General features: G+C 37.1%; 1 protein-coding gene across 15 annotated transcripts in view; it reads left to right on the top strand.

The window, feature by feature from the left end:
* COBL (cordon-bleu WH2 repeat protein) overlaps window positions 1-19,706 on the top strand; it is a 155,747-nt gene that overhangs the window by 55,406 nt on the left and 80,635 nt on the right. For 8 of the 15 annotated variants that reach the window (XM_056483122.1, XM_056483123.1, XM_056483130.1 and 5 more), the window contains 2 exons: window positions 383-477; window positions 3,775-3,858. In XM_056483122.1, coding sequence (XP_056339097.1) covers window positions 383-477; window positions 3,775-3,858 — 179 coding nt within the window. The remainder of the gene's footprint in view (window positions 1-382; window positions 478-3,774; window positions 3,859-19,706) is intronic. The other 7 variants (XM_056483127.1, XM_056483128.1, XM_056483131.1 and 4 more) reach the window with 1 other exon arrangement.

The raw sequence follows: 19,706 nt of genomic DNA on the forward strand, positions 1-19,706 counted from the left end.
CAATATATCTTTTTTTAGGTGTTTGAAGTTTTTTTAGTATTATGGTACTCTATGAGATTTAAGTGATGCATCTAACAAGCATTTCTGAAGTCATAAGCAATTTGATAATGTTTTGGCTTTTAATAAGGGTTACTGGATTGTGAATTCAAAATCTTGTGCGCTTTATTAAATTATTCAATTTGTTTTCATTAGATTTTAGAACATACTCAGAACAAATGAAAATTTGATGACAAAGTGCAGGATCTGGTTATTACTTAGATAATCCAGTCCATAGCGTCTTCAGCTCATAAAAATCCAGCATTTATCCAGGATGTTTTAAAGTACTCATCTTGTGACTCTTTATTTCAAAAATGTAGCAACTATTCCATTAAAATCGTTTCAGAACCAAATCGAAAGGCTTCAGTGAGCAGTGATGCAATAGAGAAAGAAAAGACAAGACTTCTGGGATTGTTTAATGCTGATAGAAGAGGCAGCAAGGTAAGTGTTCAGCAGTGTACTGCTCACTAAAGAGAATTTATTTATTTCCAGATCTATTATGTGTGTGGGTGGTGGCATTTGTTTGGCTTGCCTTCCTTTTCCTTCCAGAGAGTAATCTGTTAACAGGGGCATAAACTGTGTGTGATTAGTGCAGCCTGATGGAGATATCACCTGCTTATTGAAGGGGTCAATCACGTTCACCATTTACTTTTTCTTTTACTTTTTATCAATGCTGTGAGTTCAGTGGGTGTTAAAAAGGGCTGTAGTTTCAAGGAATCTGTGCCTGCTTATTAGTAGTGCTCACATTATAAAATGCATTTATGAAAGGACTGATGTAATTCAGAACAATTTAATTACCAACTAGATGTGTCTTATGACCTCTTCTGTGCATGGGTGATAATCTCTTTTAAAGCATTTATACCTCTTGGAAGCTCTGTGCAGTCCTGCCATTGCCATCTCCAAGTCTGTAAAGCTGATGAATCAGGTATAGAAGAAATAACTTCCAATACTGAGCTGAAGGATCAGTGTCTGCTGGGGTACATGTTAGCCTTTTTTAACTTTGTTTGTATTCTCGAACTTAAAAATTTAGGAAAGAAATTTTGTATAAAATAATTCCCTTGAGATGCATTAATGAAGAGTATTTCATTTGTCACAGGAATAAAATACAGAAAAACATTCTGACTTAAGAACATAGGAAAAATAGTGGGCTTTAAGCTTCATACTTTTTGCATTCTTTGCTAAAATTGTTAGTGTTAAATGATTTTGGACCTAAAGTGTTTAATACTCTAGGAGGAAAGATGGAATTTTCTTTTTTCAAGTGTAAACCCTCCAAGGATTTTAGAGTGGAATTACAAAATGTGTACCTGATTAACTGGCAGAAAGAAACATTTGCTTGTTAATGGATTAGTATTTTACTTATCCAGTCTTCTCAATCAAAATTCTCAAAACTGTGAAGGCTTTTCAAAATCTCTAACAGTTGTCTGCCTTTTTGTTCGTGATCAAATTTGTGGTAATTTTGCTAGGGAATAGATTCCTTTATGGACGTTGTGAATTACTGTGTGAGAAAACCTTATTTCTGTCACAGATAGATACTAAACTATTCGTAATATCTTATAAGGGACACATGGGAACTATTTTATGACATTAGAAGTCAGTCATTTTCTGAGTGTTTTTTCACTAAGTGTAAGAAAATACTTCCTGTTTAGAAGGGAAAAAGCTATAACTGGAACAATAATAATACATCTGCTCAGAAGAATCAAGTAGACAAGGGAGCTCAGCCTCTAGAGCACGCTGTGGGACTGTAATTCCTCTGGAAGAACCAAACATTACAGCATGCACTTTCTGCATCATACTTTGTTCTCTCATTCCATTTTACTTAACTCAGCTGTGAAATCTGTTCTTGCAGTTCTAGCTCCTGAAGCAGATCAGTTTTAACTTTTAAAGTATTGATGCTTACAATCTTAGCAAAAGTTGCTATGAAGCATCCTAATTCAGTGGTTACTGCCGTGGGTCAGAAATGTGTTCAAAGACTGCAAGCTCCTCTCTTTTTTTTCTGTTCTCTTTTTCTGACTTGCTAATCAAAGCAAAGCAGGTGATACCCTGAGCTTTTAAAAATACAGATTTTAAAAAATGCTAAGGATATTGAGAGTGAATTAAATTCAAAATAGTATTTGACCTGGGAAAAAATAGGAACAAGCAAGTATGGGAAACAACTTCTAAATCTGAGGAAAGTGTCTAAGTCCTTCTTGCTGATAGTTCTGACAAGTTAATTGATTTTCCTTGGTAATTTCTTTATTGGACTCTTACTTTCAAATGGCAGTTACTCTAGGAAAAGAAACTAAATCAGTCATTTTGTTCAGGCAAGCAAAGAAGGCACTGTTGCCTTCACAAACCTATGGGAATTTAAAAGGCAATAGATGGAAGAATTACTGAAAACTGAAGAATAGCACAGCACACAGGAGCAAGCAGGTGTTAACTAGGCATAATATATCTGACTTGCTGTTGTGAAAGCTTTGTAACCAAAACAGCAGTGAAACTGCTGAGCAGACTTAGCAGGATGAGGCCAAATTAATAAAGTTCTTTTAATAAAGGATTTTGTAGGTTTATGGAGGGATTAGAGGATGGGATGCCTTGTGATTTCAGGGAACTGGAATCAAAACCCCAGGCTGCCTAAACTCTGCTCTTTATGGCTTTTTTTACATTTTTGCTTCCCCACAGTTGGTTCTGTATATTTTTTGTTCCTTTGTTTGTTTGCACTATTCGCAGTGGTGAGGTGTGTGTGTATGTGGTCATGCACAGTCTATTTTAGAACCATTTAACAGGAAGAGTTATTCAAAATCCTGAACAGTAGTAGGACTGCAAACTTGCAGGCATTTGCAAGGGGAAGGCAATTTCTTTTGCAAGGGAAGAAGAGTGTTAGCCTGTATTGCAAGCTGTCCTGGATCAGATGTCACTGCACACTACAAGCCTGTGCTCAGATTTCCATGCCCATGCTCATGCTTTCTTTCTCAGCTGGCTCACTGAGAGCAGTAATTGTGGCATGACAATACACCAGATCTAACTTTTCTAAAAAAAACTTTCTATTATATTGAAAACACTGTGACATAGAATGAAAGCAAAGCCCTAGGATCATGGCTGGTACAAATTTGTTAAAAGTATTTCTTTGGTTAACTTTGTACTGGCAGGCTTAATGCCAGATCAGGTATCATCTTGTTCTCTCCATTCTAATTTTATGCTGGATCAGTTACCCTCTGTTCTCCTGCAGCTGGCATAAAAAACGTAAAGGTGGCATGAACTTCATTTCTTTTTGATGTTAAATGTAGTCTTTTGCCTGAGGCTAAATCCAGATCAAATTGGCACTGCTAAACAACCCAGTGGAGCTGAGGTGTTATGCAGACAATCCTGGGATCTAGGCTTAAGTAAGGTGTGTGCTAGCACACAGAAACATTTCCTTCATGGTGAAATGGCAAAGAAGGAGCTCCCTGCTTGTTCCATTGTGTCTGTGGATACAGCAGAGACCAGCAGTCTGGTTCCTGATGTTACAGGAATTAGTTACTCCCTATTTTTATCCTTACCTAAGAATTTTTTCTTTGTATTCTCAAATCCTTTTGCTGATGGCTTTCTTAGCTCCTTGCTTACATCAGAGAATTTTGCAGACAACTTCAGAGTTTCTCAGGTCCAGCACTGCTGAGGCAGTTTGTCTTGGTTCCATGATGGGGTTTGGTATTTTGCTCTGGCGTGTTTTTGCAGTTTTGTTTCCTTTGCTGCTGCTGTGTAGGACACTTGTTTGTGTTGCAGACAGAAGAGTACTTGAGGATGAACAGAGATTGGGGTGAGGAGGATGTTTTTAGTTCTGCATCTACAAGTGAAGGAAGCTTGGATGTAAGTACTAACACAGCTTGTAGATGCTATTGCATTCTTATTAGAGCCTGCAGTTTGATTTAACCAGAAACCACTGCTGTTCCTGATGCTTAGCCAAGTAGAAATAGAAATAGCTTATGCTTTAGCAGGCTTCGTTTTGTGAGTGCACTGTTTGCATATCTTCATGAAGTTCAAGTGTAATGCATTGTCTTCAATTAAACTTGCTAGCTTCACTATGAATAATGTTTCTTTCAATGTTAAATTCTAAGCAGTTGTGAGAAAGAAGAGCATAGGTGCTGTGACATGCAGTGACAGTCCTGCATGATGCAAAAGGATGTTTGCCTTACCACTGCTATTTAAAGGGGGCTTTTCTTATAAAATCACACCTTTCCTTTTCATCCCTGTATCTGACTTCTGCAGCATGGCAGCATTCTATTTGTTACATAAGGACCTTGGGGGTGAAGAATAAACACTGGAAAAAAACAGATAGGATTTTTATTAAGTACTTCAATAGGGTTTGGGGTACTAAAATCCTGTGAACACATTTAGAAATGTTTTAAGTGACTGAGAACCTACCAATTTATGAGGAACTAAACAGGAAGATATCAGATCAGGAGGTGTGAATCCTTAATATTTTCTAAGACAGTTCTGGTGGTATAGTAGTTATAACTAATGGCACATCTTTTTATTACTTTTTAAAATTACTTGACTTTTTTATCATATTTTCTAAACCTAGAGAAGAATGATGATGTGATAAAAGTTTGAAATGCCAGGTTCAGCTCTGAATGCCCCTTTCATAAACAGATATTTGGAAAAGGAATGTGGATCTGCAAAATATAGAACTCACTAGCCACAAAAAACTGTCACAGGAAATTGTGGAAAAAAAGAAAGGAGTGAGAGAACAAATCCCAGATGAAAAGAGTACTACAAAAGGAGTTCAAAAGGAGAAATAGATAGAAAGTTGATTGGCTGTAAATTATAAAACTCTGCAAATCTGTAAAGATTTCATAATAAAAGATTACTGAAATGGAAAAGCTGCAACAATTTTTTGTGATACCAAAAATTTGGGTAACACTATAAAGATGAATATATTAATAGATGTCTCTTACTAAAACAAAGTCCTAGAAGCAGGTGATCATGTGTAATTGAAACAGACTAAGTAAAAGCACAGAAAAAGCATCCCAAGCTTTGCCAAAATAAAATAAGTTTGTATTCACTGCCATTATAAATTAATCTCAATATCTTGATACCCAAGTACTAGAAACAAGGAGGAAGAGCAGGAATTACAAATAATAATAATATGATGGTAAAGATGTGTGGTGCTTTTTTTATTTTTCTAGGGAATTTTATAGGGCAAATTGAAAATTAATTCTTTTTCCTCTGCCCTAGTGGCATTGATGGAAAAGGTTTTCAAAACCATTTTGAGCATGTAAATGTCTTCTAAAGGTGCCAGTTTATCGGGAGGAAAGAGGCTTTTGCAGAGGTAAAAATGTTTTCTTTTTATTCAGTTAAATGAGCATGTCAGGGATTTAAATTTTTCCAGCTTTCTTCTTAAGTGGAGCTAATCTTGAAGAACAATGTAGCCCTTGTTCAGTGTTTATGTCTTTCACTTGTGGTTTGACACCTGTATTTGTATGAGCACCAATCCTGAGCTAAGACATGAACTCATAAAGAAATGTGTTGACCCTGTTGTATTGAATTTGGTAGTATTCTGTTCAAGCTTGTAGGTGTATTAAAAAAGTCTGACAGATTCACTCAGCATCACAGAAGGTCTGTCTTTTCAAGAGGCTAGAGGGACTTCAAGAAAAAGTTCAGCAATTGTGATGCCTTAGGTGAAAAATTCAAAAATGTTGCAACCTTGGCACAGATAGTTGGCATAGATAACTCATATTAAGATAAAATTTAAATGGAAACATCAGCAAAAGCACTTCATAGTTTTAAAGGTTCAGCTTAGCAGTTCCTTATGAACTAGATTTGAGACCCTCAATCATTCTGAGTAATTTGTTATTCTGCTTGTTCAAAAGATGCCTCATTTACTTCAGTGGGACTAAGAATGCCTGTTCCAGCTAAGTGGTATCTTACATGGCCATCTATGTGAAATGTATTTAGAGACCATTATATAGAAGTTTCATTGCTGGGATAGGACTGTTGTCATGCAGTAGAGGCTTCCTCTTGAGCGTTTTCCTCAGGTCTGCTTTCTAGTACTGTTTTGGGTCATATGAAAGTGTTTTCATTTTGCTGTGTGGGAACCAAAGGCAGTTGCAGTTTTGTTTCTGAAAGAAAAATATCTTGCCATTGCTTTTGGTACAGTACCAGGAGTTAGACTGACTGGATTGAGAAAAATTTTCTTGCCTGTAACAAAATAGTTAACTCGTGAAGTACTACCAAGGTAAAGGTATGAACAATCATATGCTTAGTTTAAATCCTTTTCTCACTATAACATGGTGGGGATGTGCACTGTGAATTGTAGAAAATGTAGTGATTCTGTTCTGGGTATTGATTTGGATTTGGTTTGTTTCTTTGTTTAAAGTGGATATGAAGTAATGGAAGAAAAGTGTGAGAAATAAGAGACCCTTAGGTGTTTATTCAAGCACAAGTTATAGTCACTTTTTAACCACCAAACCATTCTCAGTGCCATTTTTATATAATTATGATTGGAATTATTAATGACTCTAACATACTTTGAGTTGTTGATGAAAAAGCAGATTTTCAAAGTCAAGATGGCAAAGTCAACACTTATGCTTAAGGTGAAAGGACAATTTTCCACAGTATCAGCAAAAATAAGGCAAAAGTAATTTGTTAACATCTTAGAGAGAGGGTGTAGAAATGCAAGAAAAGACTTCTCCATGAAAATCCTCAAAGTGCAGCAGTTCATTACACCTCACACCAGTAAAGGATACAAAATCCAGCAGTGTATTGTAAATGAAGCAGAAATCCTTTCCCTTAATCTGGGAAGAAAACCAAATCTGCTTTATGCTAAGCAGATGAGTTTTATGTCCAGGTTAACTTTTAACAAAACAAATGCTATTGAAATACACAATATACAGGTAAAGCAGATGGAAGTTGCAGCACAGTTGGCTGTATTCAGCTTTTTCTCTGTCAGAGCTGGAGTTCAGAACAGCTGGAAAAAAAGGGGAACTTGAGTCCTCTCTGCCGCTTGGTGTCACTGTCCTCATAGAAACAGTTGATCAAGATAAAGCACAGTATTGGAACAGTGCTAAAATTAGCTGGTTTTATTTTTGGGCCTTCGTGTTTTCATAAATCAAGAGTGAAAAAACACATCCCAAGTGCTGAACGATGTGTAGCTCTGATGTGGACTTTGTTTATGTAATATATCAGCTTGGGAACAAATATTTAGAAGTACAGCCAGGAACACTTATCAGAGTTTTTGAAACTTTAGCACAAAGTCTTATCTCACAAGGTTTCTCTAGTTCAAACACGGCTGCAGCAGTGCAATGTTGGAGGATCTTCCTCAGCACCACTTTAAAAATACCAAGTCTTCAGTGTATGTCAGAATGTAAGTTCTGCCCATAACTATCAGTTTATTAAATGAAGCAAATAGTCCAGTAACTCTCTACTTTGTGAGTCTCTCAGGATATGAATATACATGCTTATATGCAAAACTACAAGAGGAAAAGAAGCATGTAGTTTAAAATACCAAACAGTCATCAGATACTTTCAGGATATGTGTGAGGGATTTTGGTTTTGTTTTTATTTCATAAAACAAATGGACCTGAATAATTGCAAGATTGTTCTCCAGAAGAAAAGTTCTGTGCTAATATTTGATAAAAGTCATCAAGAACTTTGCTGCATTAATAATCCTGCCAATCACTTCTTAAGTTCCAGCAACAACTCTTTTCCATATAAACACTTTAAAAACATAAATGGTTTACCTTTTCAGAGCCTTGTATTCTAGCTGTAACTTCTGTGCTCTATATGATGGCAAGAGTCAGTCACACCATTCATGATACACTTTGTTAGTTTGGAATGGGTGGAAAGAGGAATCAGGTGCAGTTAGATAAATGTAATTTCTCTTCAGCCATGTTAGATGCCAGGTGATCAGGTAATATATTTTCCTGTCAAGGATTTCATGTCACATGAAATGTGCTGTTCAGGGCAATAGGAATGAGAATACTGCCCATGTCAACTAAATGGAAGTTAACAGCCATCCACTATTAATATTTCCTTGTGTTTGTCAATCACGTGTGTTTTACATTCCTGGTTTCATTTTCTTCCTTCTTGGTTTCCTGACAATACTTAGAGTGTGTTTATTTGTTACTAGCAGGGACAAATCCTGGGATAGTTATGTTGCATTTTGTAGAGTTAAAGTTATCTATGCACTGTCCAAGATGTAGGTTGTGATCTGGCCTTGAAACAATATTTCCTAGTGTGATTTTGTTTGCAAAATATGAAACTCAACAGGCTGAGCATGGAAATACTGCAGCAGACAGGTCTGTCTGCCCCAGTCTTTCATTAAAAGGTGCCTGTAAGCCAGTATTTGGATGCCAAAGGATGACACTAGAGAAGATACAGTTATAAAAAATTTCATTTGTGCAGCCATGATTAGAAGAAAAAGAGATCTAATAAATACCATGTATCTCAGCATAATGTTCACCATCACAGTAGAGTTAGTTTTATTTTGATAGCCTGTGATACACTGTGGAGAAAAAAATCATTACTGTTAACTTGCCTTGGTAAGACAAAAGGTTTGCCCAAGGCTTAAGCTAGCTTTGAGAGAATTTCAGTAGGTAGTAAAGATGCCAATGATCAACTTTATTTTTCCTTATCTACTGAGGGCAGGTCAGGAAGAAATATGCTTTATATATAGCAATAAAAATTTAACTTGGATGCAAGAGGGAGAAAAATTTGTCTGCATGGAAATTTCACAGGGGAGCATGCTATTAAAATGACTGTGAAATTCTTATCATCCCCTAATCCTCAGACCTCCAAAAATGTCTAGAGGATGTGCTACATGTACTTTATTCTGTCTCAGAGCAGAGTTACAGATTAAGCAGACGGTGGAGGTGTCTTTCAGCCAGACTATGGCTGCTGGAGAGATGCAGCTGTACCCACCTCCTTTTGTGCTGTGTGCTTACAGGATATTAACTGTCTGCTCATGTGAATCATAGATGGTTTTGCATATTATGGTATCTTTAGATTTTCCTTACAGTATGTGATAGCAGAAGGCAAGAGCTTGAAACAGTGGCTGCCTGCCACCACCAGACTTCAAGTTTTTGTTCTACAATGTGGTGTTACTAGACCTCTTCAAAGAAAAGGTCCTTGGAGTTAGTGCAAAAAAAAATCATCTCAGAACCAGCTGAACTACTCTGGCTGAAAAAAATAAAAAATAAAAAGAAATAGCCCGAGGCAGGCACCTGGAATGGAAAGTCTCAGCATCCATGGTTAAAGCACGGTGAAGTTACAAGCTATTAAAAACAGTATCTGGTGAAGAGACATGTCGGCTGACCCCTGTTCTGTCTATGCTGCTTAGCTTGTACTTGCCAACTTCATGCATTCAAAAATCACTTGTCAGCTCTTGCCCTCACCACACAAAAGTGGCTTAAGATCATGAGATTTGAAAAGAAATCATTAAGGGTGGACTCCCCTCCACTTTACTTCTGAGCGTTATTTTTGTAGAAGTTGCATTTAAGCTTCTTTTTTTAGCTTCTTTTTTGTGACCATGAAGGTTTGTTTGGGTTTTTTGTTTTTGTTTTTTTTTCTTAATATTATCAGGTAGTCAGTGGTTACCAGAACCTATATCTTTATTTAGAACTGTGTGGTTCAGAGTTAAACCATCACAACTCATGGTATTCATGTTGCTGCTTTTAAAAAAGACAGCTCATAATCTTCAGTTCCTGCAATGGTTTTAGCAGGACATTTTGAAGGAAATATTGTCAAGAAATGTTCTGAGATGAGCACAGAGAAATGGATTAAGTCAAATCAAAAGGGCTTGAGTAGGGTCATATCTACAAAAGGAATTGGGTACAACTATGCCTGGCAGTGCCTGTTTTAAATACCTGACAGTGTGGGTGTCTGGACTCTGAATCTAAGCAGCCAAGAGCCAGATTTCCCGAGTTTTGAATCCACTGAAATCTTCACAGCAGGAGTTGCTTGTTAAACTCTGCCCATCTGTGTCTGTTACTTGCCTCTGTTCAAGATTCAAATCTCAAATCAGCTGTTAGATTAAGGTATTTAAAGCTTTTACTCTCGAGCATTACCACCTACCACTGTTATCCAAAATGTGAGTGACCTACGTTCTCTTTTTTGCCTTTAGAGATATCAGAGAATTATTTCCTCCTTTGCAAAAAAAAAAAAACCAACAAAAAAAAAACCAAAACAACGCAAACCAAAATACTGACTGGCCTAGAGACTGCTTGGAACAAAGCTGTGAGGTATTCTTGATGTGGGAAGCACCCTTTTGTAAAAATACCCAAATATTCAGTGACTCAGAGAGCAAGAGCAAGCTTAACTATCCAGACCAGTAATGAACTTACTTAAGTGCAGTGGCAGCTCTGGGTTCCAGTGCCAGCGCCAAAGATGTTTTTCTGTGTTTTATGCTAAGCAGATGTTACATCCAGCAAGTAAGTAGTCACTAAAGCTAGAACTGGAGGAGCCAAATGGCTTCCTGCCCAGATGAGTGCCCTAATCTCAGTTTCTTTTTAGCTAAACTCATGTTCATGTCCTTGAACAGAGAATAGTCTTGCTCTTCTCACAAGAGGGGAAAGTTTGTTATTTCTCAACTTGGCAGTGCTTTTGGACCTGAATTTACCATACCCTTACTGAATCATCAGACTTGGGGCCGGGGTTTGGACAGGACAGGAGGTTATAGTATATAATATATATAATACATGGTATATAATACCATAGCTGCCTTTTCAGGCAGTTGCATTTTTGTGAAGCCCAGTTGCTTAGTTGTGCTTTAAGCACACCTATTGGATCAGGCCCCTTGGCTGGCAAAGGAGATTGCAGGTTTTATGGATCCTGTTGGAATTTAGGCAGGAGGTTAGACACATAGTTTCTCCACAGTTTCTATGCTCAGCATGCCAGAAGCAGAATTCAGGCACCAAAATGGAAGTAAGGGATATGTGTCAGGCTCATTGATGGGAAAGCACAGACCACTGTGATTTAGGGAGGCATAACCTAACAGGAGCATGCTAAGTTAGGCTTGTGTGTGGCAATTCCAGACCTGGGCTGATGGCATCACTCTCTGCACGGTGATGTACCCAGCCAGTCTGGCATAAGTTGGCTCAGATATCTCCCTCGGATGTTTAATTAAGACCTGGTGACACGCCCTTAACCACCCAAATCCTTTTATGTCTGATTCATCTTTTGTTACTGATTTCACTGAAAAGTTCTGAAGTTAACACACTGAAAAAAAAAAAAAAAAAAAAGCAACAGCTAATAAGACCAATGGCTTTTAATTTGCATTAATGAAAGCACATTAAAAAAATACCCAAAGACAAACTCAAAATTCCATTTGAGATTTTTCTACTGACATGTCAACCGCTCAGGCTTTGCTTTCTTGGTAATTAATATTACCAGAACCCCTTAATAGTCTGTAATAGCCTTGTAATTCACATTTGGTCATAACACATTCAGCATATTGCTCTTAGTGGCAAGCATGCAGTGGTCTGGAAAATACCACCTTTAAACAGAAGTTTATACCAGGATCAGGCTTTTCACAGTTGGAATTTCTTGTCATGCTTTCCAGTGGTAACTGCTGTAGTGAAAGGATTAGTGTGTATTTATGCCAGTATCCTCTACTAGATGAAATCAGAAATGACTAATAGAATGTCATTGATACCATATTTCTAATATACAATGGAAATTTTTTTAGACAGTAAAACCTGTTTTATAGTGGCATAATCTAAATCCCATGTAACCAAGATTCATTATATTAGTCTAAAATATCCTATTAGCATATGCAGATTTTAGATACAGCAAAAATTTTCAGCACCGGTTAAGGTATAATTTCTTTTCTTTTGCAAACAATTTCTGAGGCATGAGCACTAATAGGATTTGGTTTCTTTCCAGCCTCTTCTGTGGACAGTGAAGGCTCAATTTCATTAAAAGTAGTGGCATACAATAACATTTCTTTTAATTAGATGATCTCATGATTTCCACACATATTTGTTCTGTGCATTATTGTTCGTTGGCAAAACTGAGCTGCTTGGTAGCGTGTGAAACCATGTGTCTCAATAACATCTTATGGCAGGTAAGGGAGGATTTGCAGAACACTTGCTGACGGGACACAATGCATTTTACTTTGATGGGGAAGTTTTCCTAAGTGAACTTTATGGCTTAGTTCTCTCATGCAAGTCAGACCTACATGAGGCTCAGTGGCCCTTGCAGGTCTTCCTTTAACTCAAAGAGTTGTCTGCATGAAGCAAAGACTGTACAGCACTGAGTGTGCTTCTCAGTGTGTGCTTCTCAGTTGTTCATCACTACAAAAAGAGACCATATAACACCTGTAGTCTATGTAGCTGTTTCATATTCTCTCTTCTTCTTCTTTTTTTTTTAATAGATAACTGTTGAATTAGGTTTTTTTGTCTTTTATGTGCAGCTGCATATTGTTCCTCCCCTTGGAGCTTAGCAGAAAGAACTACAAATAATTTCAGCCATTGCTTTTTCTCCTACTCTCTTTAAAGTGCATAATACTTCATTTGAATTCTAAGAAACATTTTGGGATGAAAACTGAAGTGGGGAAAGAATGTGGCAAATAGTAGTCAGTCCATTTAAAGGCTTTTCAACAGTGTGAAGTAGTCAGTTCCACTTTCTTGAATTATTTTTTTCAGTATCATTTGCACTTTTAAGCAGATCTTAAAACACTTGGGCAAACTAAGGAAAATATTTCTGGGTTTGGAAGTGCTCAGCTGGAAGGGCAGAAGAGAAAGCAGATCAAGACAAATAGCAAGATGTAGCCCTAGAGAGATCTTAAAAAGGAGAGTAGCTGTAGGCATTGGCCCCACTGCCTTTTCCAGTGCCATTCCAAGCACCTGTTTAGGTGTTTTGCTGGTTCAGTACCTCGGTGACCTGCTGAGCCAGGTAGGACCAGTGTGTAGGTTATGAATTGTGCAGGCAGCCTCTGAAGTGCACAAACATAGTGAGATGGAGAGATTGCCTGTAGATTTATGTTGTCAGTGTGAAATTCCCCACACCCCCCTTCTCTGATGGTAACGTTTTCTTCTTTCTATCCCAGCAAATGCTCAAGTATGCATCTTGATTTCAGTCTCTCAGAGTTTCAGCACAGAGATGGTGTGATTTCATTGACTCTAAATGGAGCTTGTTCTGATTTACAGTTGTTTGCACAGGACAAGAGTCAGGACAGTAAAGTGCACTGTAGAGGTTTGCCTTGTAAAAACCTAATGGCAATGGATTTGACAGAAGGGGGAAGGGAAGAAGAAACATTTAAGACTATTTATTAATCAAGAATTCCAGCAGGGAGGCTTTTCTTGCCTTGATTCTGGCAAATGTACAGATGAGAGATACTGTGCAGAGACTGTTTCTGCACAAACAGAGAAAGCCCTTCAGATGTAAACATTTGAGCAGCTGGCATGGAGATTAGTGCAGCAGCAGTGGAAGGGGGGTAATAGTGGATAGTGGTGCTGCCTAAATTTAACAAATGTTAAACAAGGTCCTTGTTCTAGTTTAAGGGTTACAGGTCAGAAAGACAATACCAACTAAAAATACTGGCAGTTGTACAAGTCAGACAAAGTTATTCTAGTATTTAATTAAAAGCAACTTGCCTATCCAAAGTTGTGACACCTTTCTCCCCCCTTGCCCAAAAGGGGGAGAAATAAGGGAGCTGGGAAAATGCATCCTATGTAACTTCTTTGATTTAGGAAAAAAAAAACCACTTTATTCTCCATGTATGGAAAGGCAATACTTTAGGACTTCTTAATGTTTTCGGTTTTGATTGTGAACTTATTGTATTGTTCTACTTTTAATTTCCTGTGGCTGAAAATTACATCAAAGAAAGCATCATGCTAAGGGTGAAAGTAGAGGTCTTTTAGCTTTGTAGACAAGTTCATATGCTGCTTAACATCATGTGTTTTAGTTTTTTAAACGCTTGCCAGTTAATTACCCAACTAGTTGTGTATCAGGATAGGGTATCTGATCATGCATTGGGTTCTATGGATTTTGGTTTTTAATCTGTTTTGATCATGCTTTTAAAACAACTCCTTGACTATTTGTTGGGATCCAGTTCACATGTGTGTGTTGGAGGTCCTTTATTCATTTCTTTAACAGAAGAGATTGAATTATGGATATCTGGAACCAAATTTTATGTTTAAAAAATGAGAGCTATGCTTTCTCGGCTGGCATTGTTATGATTTTCATTAAGCTTGAAAGTATACTGAGGAAAAAGATTTTTCTAGAGAAATGACAGTGACAGCATAGTTTGTGGTATTATTTTCTTTTGGTGTCATACAGTTAGACTGACCATTGGAGACTCGATGCAGAACTCACTAGAGCCAATGGAAAAATTCCTGCTGGTTTTAACTGGCTTTGGACCATGTCCTTTATGAGTTATTATCTATTATCTACTCTAGTCCATTTTAGAATTGTTCTTTCTTGTCCTACTTCAGGTTCTCAAAAGTCATCTGGCACTTTCACTGTAATCTCTTAAAACGTAAGACTTTCATTCCTTTTTGATGGACAGCTGGCGCAGATAAACCCCTTAAAGTTGCTTAATTTATGGAGCGTTTTCTCACTGGAGAAGGAGAAAACCCCAAAGTAAACATGTTAAGTCTTGTAGAAGATGAATTGCAAACAGTGGCAAAGGAAGGGAGTGGCTTTCACCAACCAATAATTTGTTGCAAAAGCAGGTTTTTCTTTGTTATCTGAAGCAGTGAGTACCCACAAGTGAGCAGAATTCCCAGCACTGGTTGCCCTATTTAAACTGTAATTGTGCCAGTTGAAGTCCAAGTGTAGGTATATGTTTTATCTCTTGTCACAGGTTTTTAACTTCTGTGTCTGTTAAAATTTTCTGCCAAAACTGAGCAGTGGGGAGTTCACTCCAGTGAATTGGAGTGCACCACTGTGGAAATAGATAGGAGAGATGTGATTTCTGAGTATTTCACACTAAATTCACAAAGAAACAAGGCTATACACAGTTACACAGTAGGAAATTAGTTTCTTGGGAATAATAAACATTCACAAGTCAAGCTCTGGTTTCCTAAGGATATGTCTTTTTTTTTTTTTTTGACTTGGAGAAACGTCGCAGGCTACAGTATACTGCAAAGGAAGATAAAATTATAAATTTATGTGTGTGTATATCCAAAGTGGGAAAAGGCTGAAGTGGCCTTGTCTCCAGCACATCTATAGTTCCAGTCCCTTTGCAGTCCAGTCCCTATATTTTCATGTTCCGTTTATTTAGAAGATAGAGCGGTCCGGACAAAGTTAGAGTTGAAAGAATAGCGAAAAATATTCACAGTAGGAAAAGGCTTAAAGGCCAAGGATATTAAAATAATGTCAAAGTATTACTTCAAAGAAAATTCAGAGGGAGGGTCTGCTTCTTTATTCCTCTGTTCCTCTGAACCCAGTTAATGATTTTTGCCAGCATTATCAGGTTGTTGTTTTTTCTACAAAGAGGATAGTCTTTGGAGCATCCTTCAGGATGGAGAGGAAGCTTGGATTTGAATTTCATGATTTTGGAAGATTCAGATCCTGGAATTAATTCACTTCTTCAAAGTTTAAGCATATGTATTTTTCTATCTAAATTAACCACCTCCTTTAAAGAGACAAGCTTAATTTCTGCAGGTATCAATCTGTAGATGTTATGAAACAGAAGGTGGCTGTGTTGCACACCTGGATATGGTCTATCCATTGTCCAGCAGGGGAGTGTTGTCTTTAAACCTTCTTCTCACACCTGTACTCTCACATGGTGTCCTCCTGACTCCTCTCCTGACCACTGATGCTGATCTGGGAATAAATATTCAGTTGTTTTAATAGTGGTTTGTTGACATCTGTACCTGACCATCAATGTGTAAGCATGATGTGAGTTTGTCTCTTGATTTTATCTTTTGCAGAAAGCTGTCATATCTCATTAAAGAGTTGGCCTGCTCCAGTGCTGTAGTTTGCAGTCAGAAGTTGTCATGAAACTCCTGAAAGCATGAAAGAGGCAGGGAGTTAGAGAGCTTGCTTAGGCAGCCCTTAGGGCCTCAGACTCAGCATAGGTTTGTGTGCATTGAGGCACCAACATGCGTGCAGACGTCAGGAAGAGCTGACTGAAGTGATGAGCTGCGTGTGCATACATCCCTGTGGTTCCATGTATGCATGCACAGAGGTTGAGTACAAGCACAGCTGCACATGCAGACATCTGTAAGAGCTAATTGAAACTGTGAAACTCCTGGCTGCAGACTTCTGATTCATGTTGCTAGAATCATCTTCCTGACTCTGTAATTATGGTTTGTTTTAAGATTTGCACTAATTTTAGAGTTCAAAAACTTATTTGTTCTTCCAATTTAAGTTTTAAAGTCTTCAGAGGTTATATTGTTTTTCAGTAACATCTTCAGCTGTTTTATCATTACAAAGGATAAAGTTTCCTTTTTGAAAATTTGCTTTGACAGTTGGAAGATTGTTTTTGTCTCCCTCTAGCTAACCACCTTCTGTCACCACATACTTCAAAGGAAAATGTTGTTGCAGGAATGCATTTTAAGTTAATAAAGTGTTTGTGTCAGAATTGGATTATAAGGACTGGAGCTGGAAGCCAGATTCCTGAGCTTGAATAGATCAGAGCAACACCTTTAACCAGAGTTCTGCAGATCTTGGTAAAAATTTGCCTTCGAATCTCAGTAGATTTTCTTCATTCATCAACAGCTAAGAGATTTTCAGAGGCCAATATTCATATGTGTCAGAATTTCAGAAGACACTGAAAGCTTTTGAGGATTGATCGTTCATGTTTCTTGCCTCCGGAAAACTTGCATAAGGACAACACCTTCATTAAAATGTGGAGAAAACACTTTCTAATTCAAGTGGAATAAAAATACTTTCAGTAAGACTCAGAAATTATTTCTCCCAAACCAAAAAAATACACACCCAAAAAGCTCGTGCCAGGAACTATTCCATTCATAATTCTGGTCGCCATAAAAATTGACTATGCAGACATTAAAGAAGATACTTTTAAAATTGTATGTTTTATATAAAGTTTCCATCTCCTCCTCCAGTATAAATTGGCATATCTACAATGTAAATATATTGAAGATGATCAACTCTAGTGGTTTAATAGTTTCTATATGTTAAAAGAATTCGTGGAGAAGAACTTCTTCTGCAATAGTTTTTAAAATAATTTTAGGAGAACATATATTGCATATATTGCATATATTGCAGATGTAACAACTCCTATCTTCCATGAACTAAAAATATTGGCTGATTGATTTAAAAGAATTAGTAATTCTAGAGAAAATCAATTCATATTGCAGTGATTAATTCATTTTACTCAAGATTTCTGATCCATTTTTTGATTGATGAATGCTTAACACCAGTGGAAAAATGTCTTTTTTTTTTTTTTTTTCCTGTTGTCAGTCTTTGACCTTTTGAACTCCCTGAAGTCTGTTGCCAGACCATTAGGAAAGACAGATTTTGATTTTTGGCTTGGTTGTTCAACACTGTTGGATTAAGCTAATCTATTTGCATGTAGTGCAAAAGTATAAGTGAAAGGAGAAACCAACTTTCCAAGCTTACAAAAATGTGGCTTTTTCCATTCTCAGTCTTCCAAGATTCTCTCATTCTATCTGCTAATGCCCTTCCAAGACAAAGTGTAAATAGCCTCTTTTCTAATGTTCTTCCCTTGTTTTCCTTCCGGCTTAATATTTTCCTATTTTCTTTCTGTACTGGGATTAAATTGAATTTTGGAGTTCATATGACTTTTTCTCTGTAATTCTTTCTTCAGGTTACTTTAAAATGTGTTTTTCTATTTGGATCTCTCATTTGCTTTTTGGACCTTTCTTCGTAGGTTTCAAAATGTTTCTTTGTTATTTTCTTCCATTCTGCCTCATTTCCATGTCTTACTATGCATTAAATCCCTACCACAGAAATATTTATCACACATTCACAGATCTGTATATATCAATCACCTTTTCTTTCAGTGCTAAATCTTTTCTGCTTTGAGTTCTATTCATTTGACTTTTCCCCCACTGCCTTCATGACAAGTGAACATGAGCATCAACATCTTTCTGGGCCAGTATATGGACAGTCATGGAGTTTTCTTACAAAATATGATTTCTGTCCTGCACAGCCTCCTTAGTTTGTTATTCCTTCCCCAGGATATAAGTCAGTACTCTTATCATCACATTCACTGAACTCTTCTACTTTTTGCTGTCTTCCTCTCCTTTTCCAGACTTTCATCTCTGATTTTCTTCAAGGACTTACTTTCTGGTCAAATCTCATGAACATGTTCATTTTTTGCCACAATTAATGTTTTTGTTCCCATCCTCACTTCACGTGTTCTTTCGTACTTCTTTCACGTCTGCTTTTATTCCACTTGGACAAATACCCAAAAAGAGACTTGTAATGTTTTCCACATTTTTTCTTATTTCCTTTTATGATTCACCAATGCTTTCATAATTCCCTGCACATCTCTCATTACAAGCACGTAGCTATCAAAAAAGAAAAAAAAAAAAAGAAAGTTACGTGAGTAGCTGAATTTGCTGACTCTCTATCTTTTGTTGGATATTCCTTTCTGGGAATCTTTTGAAATTATTATTTCTTCCCATCGTGGCTTTATGTTCTGGTATTTTTGACAGTTATGAAAAATCTATTTTCAAAATATGGTGGTTTTTTACAGGTTGACATATTTTGACAGTGCATTGTGACAGAAAGTGTTGGACTTGTGGATGATAAGTTTTGAGCAGTCTAGCCAGAAAGATGTAAATCAGCCCCGAGAGGGTGCATTTTAGATGTAAAGTGATTCTGGTATTTTCCCAAAATGATATTAAAAGAAAGAAGGAAAAGAAAAAAGAGAACATTTCCGTCAAATGAGACACAAAGTTTTCCACACACTTCTGAAAGTCAAGATAAATCATTTTACACTTGTATGGAATGCAAACAAAGCTTGCCCTAAGCCTCTGGTGGCACCCTAGACTGTCACCCTCAGTTCAGCCTGATTTTGGAATTCACTTCGGATTGTACCTTCAGCACTCACTCCCTACCTTCCACCTGAGTGATGGGAAGCAATGTATCCTTTAAACTGCCAAGGAACATAGGAACATTTGATCCCAAAATGTTTTCCGTGCTGTGTTAATGATGGGTTTTTTCCTCACTAGGGTTTACCTACACAAAGCTAAAGCAAAGGTATTTGCATTTTAGTGATTTTTAAAATATGTCTCTCATCCAGAAAGTTAAAAAAGAACCCACATGCTTTGTGTGCTGTCACTCAGCCTGATGGTCTCAGCTGCATAAGGGCAGAAAGGAGGTTGGCATATTTTGAAAGGTTGTGCATATACGTTCATGTTTTCTCTGTAACATGGCACTATAAAGTGACATTTTAAAGGACTGGACACGCATGTCTCTTCTTTTTAAAAAAAAACATGCTGGTTTTAGCAAATCTTCTTACAAAGATACCTGTAATGGACACATGCTGAAGCCTGTGGTTGTTTCATGGATGTCATTTGATTTATACCAATGTTGAAGTATCTGCCAGTATTTTAGTGTCTTATCATCTTTAGCTTCATTTTTGTAAATTGAGAATCTGGAGAGTAGTGGAATATCAAGTGTAAAACATGTTGGTTTGTGTGACGTTGAGCTGAAGTTTGCTGTTTTGAACATACCATTCCTTGCTTTGCTGATCTCATTTGTTCAGAAAAAATTGTTTAGCAGCCTGAGTTTCTTTCATTTGTGGCTAAATAAATATCTTCAGTTTCAGCAAAATG

The sequence above is a fragment of the Oenanthe melanoleuca genome, chromosome 2 (genome assembly GCF_029582105.1).
Source record: "Oenanthe melanoleuca isolate GR-GAL-2019-014 chromosome 2, OMel1.0, whole genome shotgun sequence".
Taxonomy (NCBI): Eukaryota; Metazoa; Chordata; class Aves; order Passeriformes; family Muscicapidae; genus Oenanthe; species Oenanthe melanoleuca.